Consider the following 15,645-nt stretch of genomic DNA (forward strand, 5'->3'; position numbering starts at 1 on the left):
AGGTTCCGCTCAATGCTGCAATGCGTAGGATAGCATTTTATTACATCTACCCTCGGCCTACTTTTAGATCAGGTTAAATGAATATATTCTTGCGGCCAGAAGCTTTCCCATTGCAGCAGATTTATTTTTTGAGTGTTTTTACGACACGTTTACATGAGAAATTGTAGGAAAAAGTTAAATCAACTGAATTAGGGCAAACAGAAATTCAAGATGGGCTCATATTAATCTTGGTGATGTATCACGAATTTAACAGCGAATGTCGTCCAATGAAAGATAAACTAAAAAATAATCAACGCAAAAGTCTCACGTCGAAAAATTCACTGAATTATGCAACTTTAGGCCGATTGGTTACTTTATGTTAAAAAAAAAAAATTAAATATATACGTTTTGCTTTTTCATAGGTGTCGAAAGTTTTGTCAAACGGAGTATAGTTATCCTACCCAAATTGTGTAAAATGCCATGTACTTAGTGACCTCTAGCGCACCCGTGCGGACGTAGCGTTTCACAATTCAACCGGCATATTTGTTTCTCGCAGCTTACAGCAACGGGAAAGTGGTGGAACAGGCCGAGGAGGAGAAACTGACATGTTCGGTAAGTCATTGGCAGGCGCTTTCTCGCATATCTTAAAATATTGATCCCGTTTCTGTACAGCAGGATTCACAGCACGATAGTGGCTAATTAACTTCTATATCGTTATCGACCTACAACCTGTGTGTTTAGTTTAAAATCTCTACTTTGAGGCCTAGTTCTGCATGTTTAGCTTCCGATAGCATTGCTTATACTAGGGCGTTCAAACTTTTCAGTATGCGATACCTTGTAATTACCTTAAACTTTTTACGACCTTTCATGTTTGGCAGGGATATAAGGAAAACATTTTAGCTGTGTGCTTTTTGATCGCATTTGTCGAAGTAATGTGCCACTTAGTTGGGTATTATATTAAAATTTGAACAATAAAGTACAATTTATATTGATATAACGTTTCGTGTAAAATTGAGGCCTACTTGAACTCAAAAGTTTGGGAAGCCCTGGCTAACACAATCCAATAGTTGCTTACAACTTCCTAGTCTTGCCGATAGAGCCAAATAACGGATTTGATTGGCCCTGACGACACAATTATAAGTTACAATAAATTGCCAAAGTAATTGGTCCATTTAATCATTATTTTACTGAATATTTCTTATTTGATTTATTTGATCACTGCAGAGTGATTACTTTGTCGGACTATTTTTGTTACTTCCCTAATCAAATATGACTCCTTTGGTTTTAACCGAAATATAGCACACAATTTGTATTACAGGTTTAAACAAGTTGTTTTTTCAATTGCAGGAAACGTGGGATCGCTATCCTAAGCACGTAACTCTTATTGTGGGAAACGAATTTTGCGAGCGATTCTCTTACTATGGAATGAGATGTAAGTGATTTTTTACACAACGCCTTTATTATTTTTATAAGCACACATGGATAGCTTTATCGCTTTTCCATTTCTAAGTGAGGTTCAATTTTCCAGACTTTTAAAATTAACTTTCACACGATGGAAAGAAAATTCGCTAAAAACAAAATAACTTAATATGCCAAGCTATTCTCTAAAAAAAGAAAAATGTTATCTGGAGTGCTAATATTAAAGAAAGTTAAAAACAACTTCCTATATGTGAAAACAAAATAAAAACAATTAAACTTAATACAGCCAAACCAGGAAACTAGAGCACTGGTGTCACAAACAGTTTACGTAGAGAGGATAAGAGTACCGAGTCGTACGAAGGGTACCCTGTTTGATATATTCTTTATAACTAACTGTTTTCCTCAGGATGGTTTTTCATTATATATTTATTATTAATATCACTTATTAAAGACACTCATCTACTAAAGGCACTGATCAGTTCTACAAAATAATCTTTTACATTTCACGAGTAGTCCACTGGTGGGGATTTGTGCGATTAATCTAGTATAACCTGTTTTATGTTGTTGTTAGAGGAATACTTTTAGTTTCTAATTGAAAAGACGAAAACTTCAGAGTGCTTAGGTAGCAGGCTAATTACTCCAACGTTATTATAGTTACCAGTCGCTTTTAATATTGCTTAGAACCGAAAACATGGAGCTTGTAAAGCCAAGGGCATACAAGGTAAAAACATGTTTTTTGGCCACTAATGGTAAACGGAACTGAGGGAAAGTAAGTGTAAAAGTAAAATAAATAAGGCAAGGATTGTGGCTTTCCATTGGCCAAGAAGGAGGTCGGGAATTTCTGAGCAAGTTAGTAGAGTCTGAACCCAGTCCTCGGACAACCTGTTTCCACTAGGGAACAGGTGCCGCCACTGAGTTAAGGCCCAAGTTTGAACTGCGCATGACAGTAGTTAAGATTTAACCATTTTTTATGGTGTTGGTTGTTGCTAAGTTTTATATATATTGGCAAAGGTTTGTTGAGCATTGGTTATATATGTCTTCAATTGTATACCGCCCCCGAAAAACCCAGGTTCCCAAAGGGAAAAAATCATGAACCTATTAAAACTCGTTAAGAGACATCCACAGGGCGCCAGTTACATTATCGAAAAACAACCGAAACAACAGTCAATTTTTTGTGTTTCTAGCCGTTCTGCTACTCTACTTCCGCAACTACCTGAAGTTCGACGACGATACTGCCACATCGGTGTACCACGCCTTCACCGTGCTCGTCTACCTCTTTCCGCTAGTGGGCGCCATTATCGCCGACTCGTACTGGGGAAAGTACAAGACCATCATCTACCTGTCCATCGTCTACATTATCGGGCATGCGGTCAAGGTGGTCGGTTCGATTCCATACGTGCCGTCGACAGTCGCGCATATGTGAGTTTTAAGGCGGATTTACATTATGTTATAAAGCGGCGCTTCTTGGCCCTTCTTATACCAACACGTCTAGGAAGAACTGGATTTCATTTACCAACAATACACTTTTATTTATATTTAACAGACTTGTCGCCTGCGTTTGCCTATATATATATGTACCAAAGATAGTTAATGCTTTCTGGTATTTGTTAAGTAAAAGGAAATTCCAAGAAACCCAATAGATCAAAGATGGTTTATTATATAATGCTTTAAATTAGTCTCTTGTAGACTAAACAATACCCTTTTGGAGTTGTTATCCACAGATTAGGAACCGCTGGTTACCAGTATAGCTCAAATTTCTGGGGATGATTTTATTTGTTAGTTCACGAAACGCTTTTTTAAAGTATATTTCAGAATTCCTGGAAAATTGCGTTTCTAACTCCATAGAAGTTTTTCTGTCAGGCATTGCATAATTGTTTACACTAATACACCACTTTTCAAACTCATGAAAGTTTTCCAAAATAAAGTAGTTATCAAAAGTTTTCCAAGATCAAGTAGTTATCATTCCAATTTGTTAAAGGCTTGTTGACAGAATATGCCAAACAACGGTTAGATATTTTGAAAAACATTCCGGCTTTGGTTTGGTTAAAACATTTATTTCAGTTAATTCTAAACAAATGACCCTTTTCGACCTTGACAGCAATTATGTGAACTTTTCAATGACAAAACAAAAAATTAATTGATTCATTTTTTTCTTTCCCTTAACCTCGGGTTCATAAGGGGGATGTTAGAACTGCTTTAAAATCCTTTCACAGTCTACTTGACTATCAACTGCAGGAGATTTCTAACCATGGTAAAACAAGGGCTACCTGTGATAAATATTAAAATTCAAGGCAAATTCTTAAATATTTTCTTAAAATTTATGCAGCGTACTGTCGATGATCGGCCTCTTCCTGATTGCTGTCGGCTCTGGCGGAATCAAACCGTGTGTGTCGGCGTTCGGAGGAGACCAGTTCAAACCCGAACAGGTACGGAGCCTTTGAATTGCCTTGCATGATTTTTACTTCAACTTGAAACTTTAAAAACAACTTGAAACTTAAACCATTTACGTCTAACAAACTGCACATTTTCAGGGCTAAAAGGAATGCGGCCGAGAGGTTTGCCAATATATAAATCAAACGTTTTTTCTCGATGGATAAGTATACTATCCGGAAAAAGTATGAGGTGTAAAATTCTGTTATAAATGCTTGATACTCATAACACAATACATAAGAATTAATAGTAATACCGACGTATATATAGATAATAAGGGAATATAGATAATTTCCTTAACCGCTAATGACAAAACTGACGAACAAAATTTGATGTTCAAAGCTTTTAAACCTATTTTTACAGGCCTACGTCCGCAAGCAGTTCTTCTCGCTCTTCTACTTTGCCATCAACGCCGGGAGCTTGATATCGACTTTCCTTACCCCGATCTTTAGAGCCGACGTCGACTGTTATCCAGGGGAGGATGACGAGATATTCGACGAGTGTTACGCGCTCGCCTTTGGTGTGCCCGGCGCCTTGATGGTTATCGCCTTAAGTAAGATTTACGATATTTGAAGGCCAAGGGTAAAATGTTTGCACGTATGTGTGTGCTGTGTTGTGTGTATTCAGGTTAAGGTACTTTCGAATCCAAACGCGTCTAAGTGATTTGGAAGAAAAGTTAAAAACATCCCAACTGCAACCTAAACGCAGGCCTACGTGTTTAATTGTTAGTCTGGATAACCGACGTTTGGAAGCCGAGCAGTAACTCTAATTGCAAAGATATGTTACAGTTTTAGTAAAGGGCTTTATCTCCACCATGTATGGGTAAAGTGTCGTAAAAAAGTAGATCGGTTATCAAAACGCACATAAAACGGGCAACATGTTAATTTGTGACGTAAATGTTGCCTATTTATGCTATGTTTGAGCAAGAATCGTTGACACAATACCAACGTACATATACGCTGTTTCACAAAGACTCCTAAACCCATTCTAGAAATGCTATTCTACGAAGAGCCGTTATCAAAATACGCGCGATTTGGGCTGGACAGGCGTTAAAAATAACTCAAACAAATGGCTTAATATGGTCGTTTAAGTCTTAACTATTGTCTTACAACAGGCTGTTATCAAAATAAGTGCGCTTTGGGCTGGACAGCCGTTAAAAATAACTCAAATAAATGGCTTAACATAGAAGTCTTAACTATGAACAGGTGTTATTAAAATAAGTTTGCTTTGGTCTAGGCAGCCACTAAAAATGATTAAAACCAATATTTTAATATTTTGTTTTTCAGTCTTGTTTATCGCCGGAACGAAGTGGTACACGCGTTACCCACCAGAGGGCAGCATCTTCCCGCGAGTGTGCAAGTGCGTTTATTCGGCATGCAAGAACAGATGGAACACCCCAAGCAAGCAACGCAACAAGGACCACTGGCTCGAATACTCAAGCTCTTCGGTGAGTTTAGATTCGTGGTTCTAAACGGACTTTATCAACTAGATTTAGTTTAGCTTTTTAAATTTAGATTAGAATTACAATTATATCATTTCAGTTTTTTCAAATTAGATTATAATTAGAATTAATTTTAGCACAGCCTATGCTTTTCAAAAATTACACACAAGTCGTTCCGACCAAAGAGTTTTAATTCCAATTATTTTTTTCGACTGAAATCCTAAAAATGTCATTGGGCAAAGTAAAATGTTTGGTAAAATCCGAATTAGATTAGAACTAGAATTATCGTACACATGCAATTCTGAAATTAGATTAGAATTAGAATTAAACGCATTTTGCTCTAATTCAATGAATTATAAAACTAGAATTATCTAGTTGTCCGAGTCTGGTCCTAAACCTACGGTACACGTGGAACAATGCTTTTAGCTATGTTGTTGTTAAAATAAAAATATTACTTTTTGTTGTTGTTCTTATGAGCATCTATGCCTGATCCAACACTGCAAGTTGTTTATCATTTATAGAATTATGCTCGAAAAAGTTTTTCGCAGAACTGATGATGTCGTTTTGGTGTAACAGCAGTATTCTCTGTTTTAAATAAAGTTGTTTTTAATCTTATTAACCTCGCTGTATAGGAAAAACTTTGTTGCGGCTTCCGTGAAGTATATTTAAGGTTTTCTACCATAAATTGACCTGCACTTTGCAATAAATGAACCCTTTGTCATGTTTTTGGCATAATTGAACTTTATGACACAGATCACTGGTAGAAGTAGGTCTACCAAACTTAGGAGTTTAAAGTCGTTTTTTAGACGCAATTCGATTTACCCTTTTACGGTTTAGGTTTCCGTCCTATGGACGCCAGAAACTATTTTCTGTTGTCTCAGTTATCTCACTTGGTATTGGCGTGCCAAATAAAAACACACTTTATTCGGGTCCTGGTCCGCAAATTTAAATATAAATACACAGTGCTGTGAATTCCGGCTGAATCAAGATAAACCTGTTTTTGAAAACACGTTTTTCATATATGTTTTTACCTATTTTTAAACAAGAATGTTTGTTTCTTCAAACAGTTTTTTTTCAGGTTAGTCATATACTTTTTAAAGGCTACTTTAATACGGTTTTCTCGTATAATGAATCATCGCCGCAAAAAAAGTTATTTTTTTATGGTTGCAAACAAAGTCAGTTCACATGTTGATTTGCCTACGTTATAAGAATATTGTGGTAGATTTATCGGCGACTCAGTAAATCGACATATTTGCCTTCAAAGTCGTAAATCTGTTGATTTACGTTGCCATAATGCTGCGACATTTATATTTTGTTGATGGGGTGCAAAGTCCGTACGAAGCCTTACACATTGCGAAAACGTTTTATTTCTGGTCGTTAAGCCTCCAGTTGTCGGCTTACTTGAATGCTGACGAAAATTTATGTATTAGGAGCAGAGACTATTAGGAGCAGAGAAATATCACTTCGCCGTAATGTTTAGTCATAATTCATACAGAGTTTGTCAAGTTCTCGCGCCCCCTTTGTGAACCTCACACGCCCCCCAGTTTAAGAACCACTAACCTAGGTTACTGAAAAGTTTACAAGGCTTCTTTTACTCGTGATTGAAAGTTTTCTTTGCAATCCAAACTCTTACCAACTGCTAAAAAATCAAGCAACGTGTATTGTGATATTACACATAGATATACTCAATTGTCACCTGGCGTATTCTTTTACTAGAGCAAACTGATCCGTGACACCAAGTACGTCTTCCGGGTGATGGTGCTCTTCATTCCTCTTCCTTTCTTCTGGGCGCTCTTTGACCAGCAGGGATCAAGATGGACCCTCCAGGCAATCCAGACCAACGGACATTTGGTGAGAACGACGTGGCTAAAAACAGTGATTTTTTTAACATGTTCCACAAATAAACAAGAATTGTTTAAGAGTAGAGATGCGACAGTTTTCTTGCATTTCTGTTAGTGGTGTTTCATCTCTTTGACAAAACTAGATCACCCATTCTGTTTCGAAATACTTTTCTAAAATATCCCGCATTTTATTCTGATCTACAGAAGTGAATGCTGATAGACCAATGTACTAAAGAATATGTTTAAAAACAAAACTATTATTTTACCTCCAAAAAGATTAATTGTTTGTAGGCAAACTGACATCGGTATAAAACAATCAAATAAACTTTGTTGTACAAATATACTAAAGAGTATTTTTAAAAACGAACTTTTATTTTACGTTTAAAAAGATTAAGTGTTTGTGGGAAACTAAATTCGGTATAAAACAATAAAATCACAGAGTGTGATATTGTGACAACCGATGGTTTCAGCATAGGACAAATTTTAAAATGCGCTCTCCTCGTTTTCCAGGGATCGCTCCTCATCAAACCGGATCAGGTGGAGGTCCTTAACCCCCTTCTCATCGTCACCCTTATTCCTCTGTTCGAGTTCACCCTCTACCCCTGCCTCCGCTACTTCCACATCCCCTTCACCCCGCTCCGAAGAATGACGGCCGGCCTTATCCTGGCCGGATTCTCGTTTATCGCCGCCGCCATTTTGCAAATCGAAATCGACGTGAGTAAAATGCGGAGCTAGTAAAAATGCGGAAAACAACGGACGCAAGGACGCGACGCAACAGTGCGTTTATTTTCTTGCCATGCTCGGGTCATGCTGCTTTTGGGTGTAACGTGGCACAATGGTGGAATTGTTGAAGCGATATCACGATTTTATTTTGTAAATGTTGGGTAAAATAATCTCTTGTTGTAGTAAATAAATCGGAATATTTTTTCAACATATTTAAAAGTCTGTTATTAATTTTTTCTTATGGCGCTAACGTTTTAATACGACTGACAGCAACATATCAAGTGAATCAAATATTAACAATAGGAATGAGAAGTTCAATATGAACTGAATGGTTCGTCATTAGTTTATTTATATATTTATTTATTGAACTTGACAACACGCAACTTAGCCTTCAGTTTGTCACGCGGACTCATTTGTTTTAAATTAAAAACTAAATATTTTTAAGGCATTATTTAGTTAGACTCCACAATAATTTTATGCGTTTTTCACCCTTGTTTATTTTTTTTGTTATTTTTTTGGCAGAAAACCTTGACACCTCTACCCGCCAGTGGGCAGTATGGAGTTCGTGTCATCAACTCCGCTAATTGCAGCACAAGTTTTACGTTCGGCTCTGGGTCACCTATCCCAGTCGGCGCTAAGAACGTATTTCCATTTTTCTTTTGAGAAAGCTAATGACAAATTTGTTTTCTAAAGTATCTATAAGATTTAGTAAAATTTTCTTTTTCAAAAGCATATAACAGCATGTAAGTAAAGACCATTACAAGTTATTAGAGAAGCAAGTTTGACTATTGGTTTACAACAAAATAGACAAATTATGTCTAACGTTTTGGCTCAAATACAAAGGCTTATGGTCGTTTATGCGATTTTGCAGTGCATTTCTGTTTAGTTTGTTCCTATATATAGTCAATTAAATTTATTCATTACCAAGGTTTTTTTTTATCTTCTACGGAACTTAGACTTTATTGTGTCAAATAAAGGTGATTTAGTATCCTATGTGTATATATATAAACTTCCATTCGCAGACCTCAACGTTTACATAGCTGAAACCCGACAAAGAAAGAACAACTTTGAAAAAATATAACGCTTAACTGGTAACGGTTATGGCATAAAATACACTTTTGGGCAAAGCTACAATTCCCTTATATTTACATACAGCTATCATGACGCGATCTCGCAAGATTTCTCACTTATGTTTGTTTTAATAGGCTAGTGACATTCAGTTCTTCTCGTTCGGGGCTGGCGACACCACCATTGCCTTTAAGAGTTGCTCGGGGATGGAAAAGTTAATCAATGTGACGAGACCGGGACAAAAAGAAGACGTCATTGAGTATTCAATTAAAAACGACAATGGGACGTCGTCAGAAGTAAGTTGTTTTGGTGTTTGCAACTAACCCCGATTACGACAACGGGCAATTTTGCCGATTTTATTGAGTCCTGAGTCCGGCGCCGAATTCACAACCTTTTTCCATCCATTTACGAAGCAAAAACGTGGCCATGGACCCACAAACTGCATTTTTTGCCTATTTTACCTAAGTACTTAAATATTCACGCTCCACGCGAATCTAATTGTAATTTAAAATCTTAACAAACTGTTTAGGAAGTTATAACAAAGTTACAGCAATATTGTTAGTGTTAGTGCCCTATATATTTAAACAAATTCGAATATTTGCGTAATAAAAAAAAATAGAATTTCTTAGCCCATATGGATAAAATTGTTTCACCGAAAGGCGTCGTGCGTCCTATTGCAACATCGAAAATAAAAGTTTGGGCAACTTTAACGATAAAAATACGGCGTTATGCGGTTCGCGCAAATCTAATACATCGTTCAAACTTTTCTTTAAAAAATAACACTTGTCCAAAGTAAAACTTTAACCAAATAAACGAACTGTGTGCTGGTAATGAGGTTACTTTTTATGACGCCACGTTTAGCTGTAACTTTGTGACATCACATTTTGACGTATCCTTGTGACATCATGTTATGACGTCACTATCTGACGACATCTTATGACGTAACTATGTGATGTTATGGTATAACGTAAATTTGTGACGTCATCTCTGGAAATATTTTCATGGCCCCCAAACAAAATCCGATACCCACGCCTGGCTGCAATACGGACAATATACAATTTATTCCGATCGATTAGGCGGTTAAAAAAAAGTTTTTTTTGGTAGTTTAACGTTTAAATCAGGGGTCGGCAACCTTTTTCTAGTCGCGGGCCCAAACCAAACTCAGAAAGGTCTCTGCGGGCCGCACAAAATGTTAACTAAGAATTGTGTTTTTTAAATGTTAGAACAACTGTGAATCAGGCGGGCCTTGGATAGTTTTTGCACTTAAAGACGTGTTTAATTACATTTACAGAGGCAGTAAAGTGTTACGCAAAGGGCGAAAAAAGCGTTTGTTTGGTTTAACATTAAAATTCAAACGTCGTCATCCATACTACTAATGAAAAATGTAATAAAACTGCTTTGAGGGAACGCGATGACATTTAAAGTTAATCTAGCTTTGCATTTGTTAACCGTCTTAAGTCAAGGCCCACCTGGCGAGCGAAGCCATCGCGATTTTTTTTGGTATACCGGTATTATATTTCTAACATTTTTGAATACGTTATCCGTTTTTTCGCGACGCACTTACAGCCTTCCACGGCACAACGGTAAAGAAGCGATGATCTAGTTGAAAACGCAGCATCAAAACTAAACATACCGGACGTAGAATAAACATTCGAGCAAAGCGCAAAAATTTTTCGCAATTGCGTAGTAAAAATAGTCAAAAAGTATATGTGAAATGGACTTGTCTAAGTTTGTCTAATAGGCGGCGGGCCGTATGTTGCCGACCCCTGGTTTAAATGATGCGATTTACAATAAAAGTAGTCCTCCCTGCTAAAGACTTCAAAATACAAAAAAAGATTTACTATATAGGAAAAGAATATTTCTGCGAAAACCACTACTGATTTTCGCTCAAACATCTACTTGCTACGAACGAGTTTCACCCCTTAATTTATCCTCGCAACAGACTCAGATGATCACGCATAAAACTGAAGACGGGGGTGGTAGGTTCAGCGTCGTTAATCTCCGGTCGGAGAGTCTTAACATTACGGCAAAAAACGCCGATGGAGTGGAGTTGGACCGGAAGCGGGAAGTCCACCCCGACATGCGATCAGAAGAGCTGGATGTGCCCTACGGATTGTAAGCGCAATAGGATGCTCATTGCTTGTATAGAGACTTGAACAACTAGATAATCCTTGTTTTCTAGTCCAACTAATTAGAGCAAAATGCGTATAATTTTAATTCTAATCTAATTTGAGAATTGCATGAGTGCACCAATTCTAGTTCTAATCTAATTCGAATTTTACCAAAAAAAACTTTGCATTCGCTTTTTTATTAGAATATTTTTCAATTTAAATTAAATTCATTGTGACATATAAAAAAAATTAAGTCCACTTGTATAGTTTTATTGTGCCGCATGTTGTTTTGCTAAGCGGTGTTACGACAGCAGCACAAAAGTAACTATTGTGTGTTTGCTTATTTAAACCTCCCCCTCTCGATTTCTTGACTTAAGCCGTTTATCGGAAGGCGTGTGTTTCTGTCAGGCGTCTGTTTACATGATCTTTAAGATCTTGGCTTGCTAAGCCGTCATTTTTTCAGGTTCAATTTTAAAAAGTATTGCCAAGTTTACCAATTCTGTTTGGTGAAAATTTGTTTTAGGAATTTTTGGACTTTTAGTTGCGGTTATAAGAATTTGGGTTAAAACGACATGGACAGTGGATCACTGAGACTAAATTAAAGACTTTAAAACTTGATTTAAACTTCACTTTGTAAATTAAAATCATATAATTGCCTGCTTAATTTCAAAAGTTATTTGTAACATCAACTGTGGCTCATGTTCATGTTACCGGTTTTGCTTGCAAAATAACTATTTTCTCTTTCGATGTTTAGGTTAACATCTATTTGTCTTTTACGATTTTATGAGCAAAGGTAGATTCGGTTTTCTCGAAGAAACTATACATCGATGAAAAAAGTAAAACTGAATGTTCGTTATCAGTTGAGAGAAAATTTCCCTGGTTAATATATATCTATACAACTATACATATAGATAATACAACTCTAGCTTTTTGCAGAACAATAGTTGAGGCGGTTGACAGCAGTGGCAATACGACAGTAAACATAAAGCTGGATTTGGAGGTCGGTGCCGTTTATTCAGTCGTCATAGCTGAAAAAAATGGCTCGTTTGATGTAAGTACTTTAGTATGCACCATTCAAATATGGTATTTATTAATGAAATTTAAAGCCAAAATAGTCGAGCAAATAGACATCATCTTGATTAAGACGTTTCGATACCTGCTTTTATCATTATTATTTACTAATGATGATATAAGAAGGTATTAATACGTCTCAATCAAGATGTCAATCTATAGTATTTCTTATTTCGAAAAATCAAAGACAGCTATATCAAGACAAGCAAAATAACTAAAACGCTTTCACCTTATTTTATTTTAATACGTTTTGTCGTTTTACATTCGTAAAATATCCTAATCCGCATTGTAATTAGTGAATTAAGTTTGTTAACCCCATGGTTGACTCCATTGTAAACTTTATTTTTGGAATATAGAAGTTTTGCTTAGAACTTTAAATTTTAACCTGTAAGCAATAACCCCGATAGGCCTTTGAATTGTTAAAGTTGTAAGTTGTTTATTATTTGTTTAAAGAAAATTTTTTATAATAGGAGTTTATTAATTAATGAGTTGCAAATCAAATACCTTGGACAACTAGAATTAAGTTCGTTTGAGAGTCAGCAACACTAAATACACAAGAGGTTGAGATTTACAAAGATGTTCCCAATTAATAAACCAGAAATCCGTGACATTAATCGAATTTTTTTGCCGTTGTCACGATAAAGGCAATTTTTATTGAACCACTTGTTTGCACAGCTGCTGGACATCAACCCGAGTGTAATCAGTGTTGCCTGGATGATCCCACAGTTCATCATCATAACGATTGGTGAAGTTTTCCTCTCGATCACTGGTCTCGAGTTTTCGTACACACAAGTATGCTTCGGAAAACTGCCGTTTTTGCCAAAAGGCAGAATTTTGTATTTTGCGATTCTGCTCTAGTAACTGGGTGGAAGGTGGCCCTGATATTTGACCAGGATTGCAGGCCGCGAAAAGTCGTGAAAATAACGAGCAACTTTAAAGAAAACCGAACAACGAACAAGCAATTTTTTTTGCTAGATCTTAGCTGGACAAGTAGTATTGATTTATTTATGAAAGTTGCTCACAAAACGTCCACGGTTTGTTAGACGGACCCGACCAAACTTCCCACCTTATAACCTCTTGCTACTCTGTTTTAAGTATGTAGAAACTTAATTTGTTCCAGTTTACAAATCACAGTTGAAAGTTTTACCAATTAATACATTCCCTGGCAGCAACGGTATTTACAGTTAACTGTTTGTTCGGTATATTCAGTTATTGGTTTGTTTTTATCAGTAACGGTATATTCATTTAACTGTTTGTTTGGTATATTCAGTTATCTGTTTGTTTTTATCAGTAACGGTATATACAGTTAACTGTTTGTTCGGTATATTCAGATTTAGCTTTGTATTAATCAGCAACAGTATATTCGGTTAACTGCTTGTTCACCTTAAGTGATCTCGCTCCTTGTTTCAGGCCCCTCCCAGCATGAAGTCCGTTCTTACCAGCATCTGGCTCTTCACCGTGTCCCTCGGCAACATTATCGTTCTCATCGTGGCCGAAGCCCAGGGATTCGAGAATCAGTCGGACGAGTTCTTCTTCTTTGCCGGACTTATATTCGTGGCTGCCGTTCTCTTCATGATTTTGGCTTACAGGTATGCGCTACAAGATAAGCTATGGTTATTTAAAACAGGCTGCGGAGTCGGTTAAAAATATCCCGAGTCCGACTCCCGAGTCTGATTTCGGCCAAAAAAATAAACCTGAGTCCGACTCTAGTCAAATGTGCAATTTCGTCGAGTCCCGAGTCCGGCCCTGACTCTATAATCTGTATTCCGCCAATTTACGTAACTAAATAACGTGGATTTTCAGCAATTCACTTATAGGGGTGTCGTATAATTCATTCACTTACAATACACGGTTAAAAAATATTCCACCATACGCTATTCCGCCTTTACATTTTACAGTTGGCGGCCATATCAGTTTTAAATATTGGTACCGCGCATGCGCATGTCGGACTCGGGACTCGGGACTCGGGTAATTTTATGTGATCTTACTCTAGACCCGAGTTCGAGTCCGTAGCCCTGATTTAAAACATCATGACCGCGTTTTTTTTATTCTATAATCCTTAATTTCTCCCTCATTTTAGGTTTCGTCTTTACGTTTTTAAAAAATCCTACATTTATTTATTTGGTGCAAATATGTTTATACCGACGTTGCGAAAGCAAATTAAAAAAACTTTGGCAAGCATTAGTTCTGATACCCCAAAATCAAAGTACAATTGTGAATGTAGCATTGTTGGAGCAATAGAATCGCGCGAAATTTATACTAGGGAAAGGAAAGGCAATAAAGCCTCATTAGATCGTATTAAATAAAAAGTTTAATATATTAGTTGTTAGACGCTGATCTACGTGAAGCCGGAATATACAAACAAGCAAAAATACAGACACTTTGTTTAACTCAAAAGCGTCGCTTCAGTGGACGTTTAAAGCTTTGCGAATTTTGAATCACATTGTAACTCTATAAATATCATCAACTAATATAATAACATAAACAAAAAGTGAGATAAAGCAAGGCATTCGCTTTGACAGGTACATCCCCGTTGACGAGAACGAATTCGAGGCCGAAATTCAAATGGAGCGAGAAAAGGCCCGCAAGAGGGCGGAAGACTACGAGTTGCACAAACAAGGAATCGACGAGGTTTCGGTAGTCGACGGAAAAGTGAACACGAGCTACGAAGTGGAAGAAAAACCGGAAATCGAACTTGCCACGAGCTTTTAGAGGTCACCCTTGATGATGGCCTAACTCTTTGTTTTCGCTTTTGATAAGGAACAGCGTTTTTTGCGAACTTGAAATGCAACATATTATACAGCAGTGTTTCTCAACCCTTTTTTCGCAGCGACTAAAATAATAGGCGTAAGCATAACAACGAAGCTTTGGCGCCCCAATTTCACTGAACTCTTAACTAAACTTATTATAAGTGAACAAAGCATAAGACGATTGACATAAATAAATCCTAGTTTACTTAATATGAGCCTAGTCTTCGTATTTTCTCCACAATTTTCTCAAATATTGACGAAGTATTGTTCCGGGGCGTTCTCAAAAAGTCTAACCTTATAAGCTATTTCAGTCGACGACACAATTTTGGCTCGGGATTCATCAGTTGAGAAACATTGATATACAGCAATGTATAGTTGGACACACGCAAAAGCGTCAGACATCCTCAAAAAATCCAAATCTTAAGAAAGTTTATACTCGTTCCATCAAGCAGTTAATATGTCTAAGTGCCAAATTTTTAGGGTATGCAAAATATGCTCAGGTGTTTAGCTTATTTGTATCAATACAAATTTATAGAATTTCATAATTGGTAACCTCTGTTCCCGAATGTTAATAGTAACCTGTGCTCGAAGCCCATTCTAAACGTTATCAATACAGCAAAACAACTATCAATCTATTAAAACAATATAGGAATTTTTTAAATAACAAGTAATTTTGTATTATTTTGTTAATGAGCATATATTATGTCGTTCTGATGAATGAAGTATTAATTTTGTTACATGTTTGTTGCACAATCAAACAATCCTTTATAATTATTCTTACTCGTTCTTACGTTGATATTACTACATTTTGG

At 36.6% G+C, this 15,645-nt stretch overlaps 1 protein-coding gene across 1 annotated transcript; it reads left to right on the plus strand.

Annotated features, from left to right (window-relative positions):
- Nucleotides 1-573: 573 nt before the first annotated feature.
- Nucleotides 574-14,795, plus strand: LOC146132129 (solute carrier family 15 member 2-like). The gene is made up of 15 exons (XM_083397216.1): nucleotides 574-591; nucleotides 1,327-1,411; nucleotides 2,583-2,817; nucleotides 3,725-3,824; nucleotides 4,192-4,381; nucleotides 5,115-5,275; nucleotides 6,986-7,120; nucleotides 7,621-7,824; nucleotides 8,356-8,475; nucleotides 9,039-9,197; nucleotides 10,844-11,016; nucleotides 11,949-12,063; nucleotides 12,759-12,875; nucleotides 13,494-13,672; nucleotides 14,606-14,795. Exons 2-15 carry the CDS (start codon nucleotides 1,405-1,407, stop codon nucleotides 14,793-14,795), a joined length of 2,085 nt encoding a protein of 694 aa, XP_083253342.1. The 5' UTR covers nucleotides 574-591; nucleotides 1,327-1,404.
- The last annotated feature ends 850 nt before the right edge of the window (nucleotides 14,796-15,645 follow it).

This window comes from Ascidiella aspersa, chromosome 9 (genome assembly GCF_963924565.1).
Source record: "Ascidiella aspersa chromosome 9, kaAscAspe10.2, whole genome shotgun sequence".
NCBI classification, from domain to species: domain Eukaryota; kingdom Metazoa; phylum Chordata; class Ascidiacea; order Phlebobranchia; family Ascidiidae; genus Ascidiella; species Ascidiella aspersa.

Excerpts from the sequence above, each read along its gene's own strand:
- LOC146132129 (XM_083397216.1), top strand. Across the intron at positions 2,818-3,724 it reads CCGTCGACAGTCGCGCATAT|CGTACTGTCGATGATCGGCC; the intron begins GTGAGTTTTAAG and ends AAATTTATGCAG. Across the intron at positions 4,382-5,114 it reads CTTGATGGTTATCGCCTTAA|TCTTGTTTATCGCCGGAACG; the intron begins GTAAGATTTACG and ends TTTGTTTTTCAG.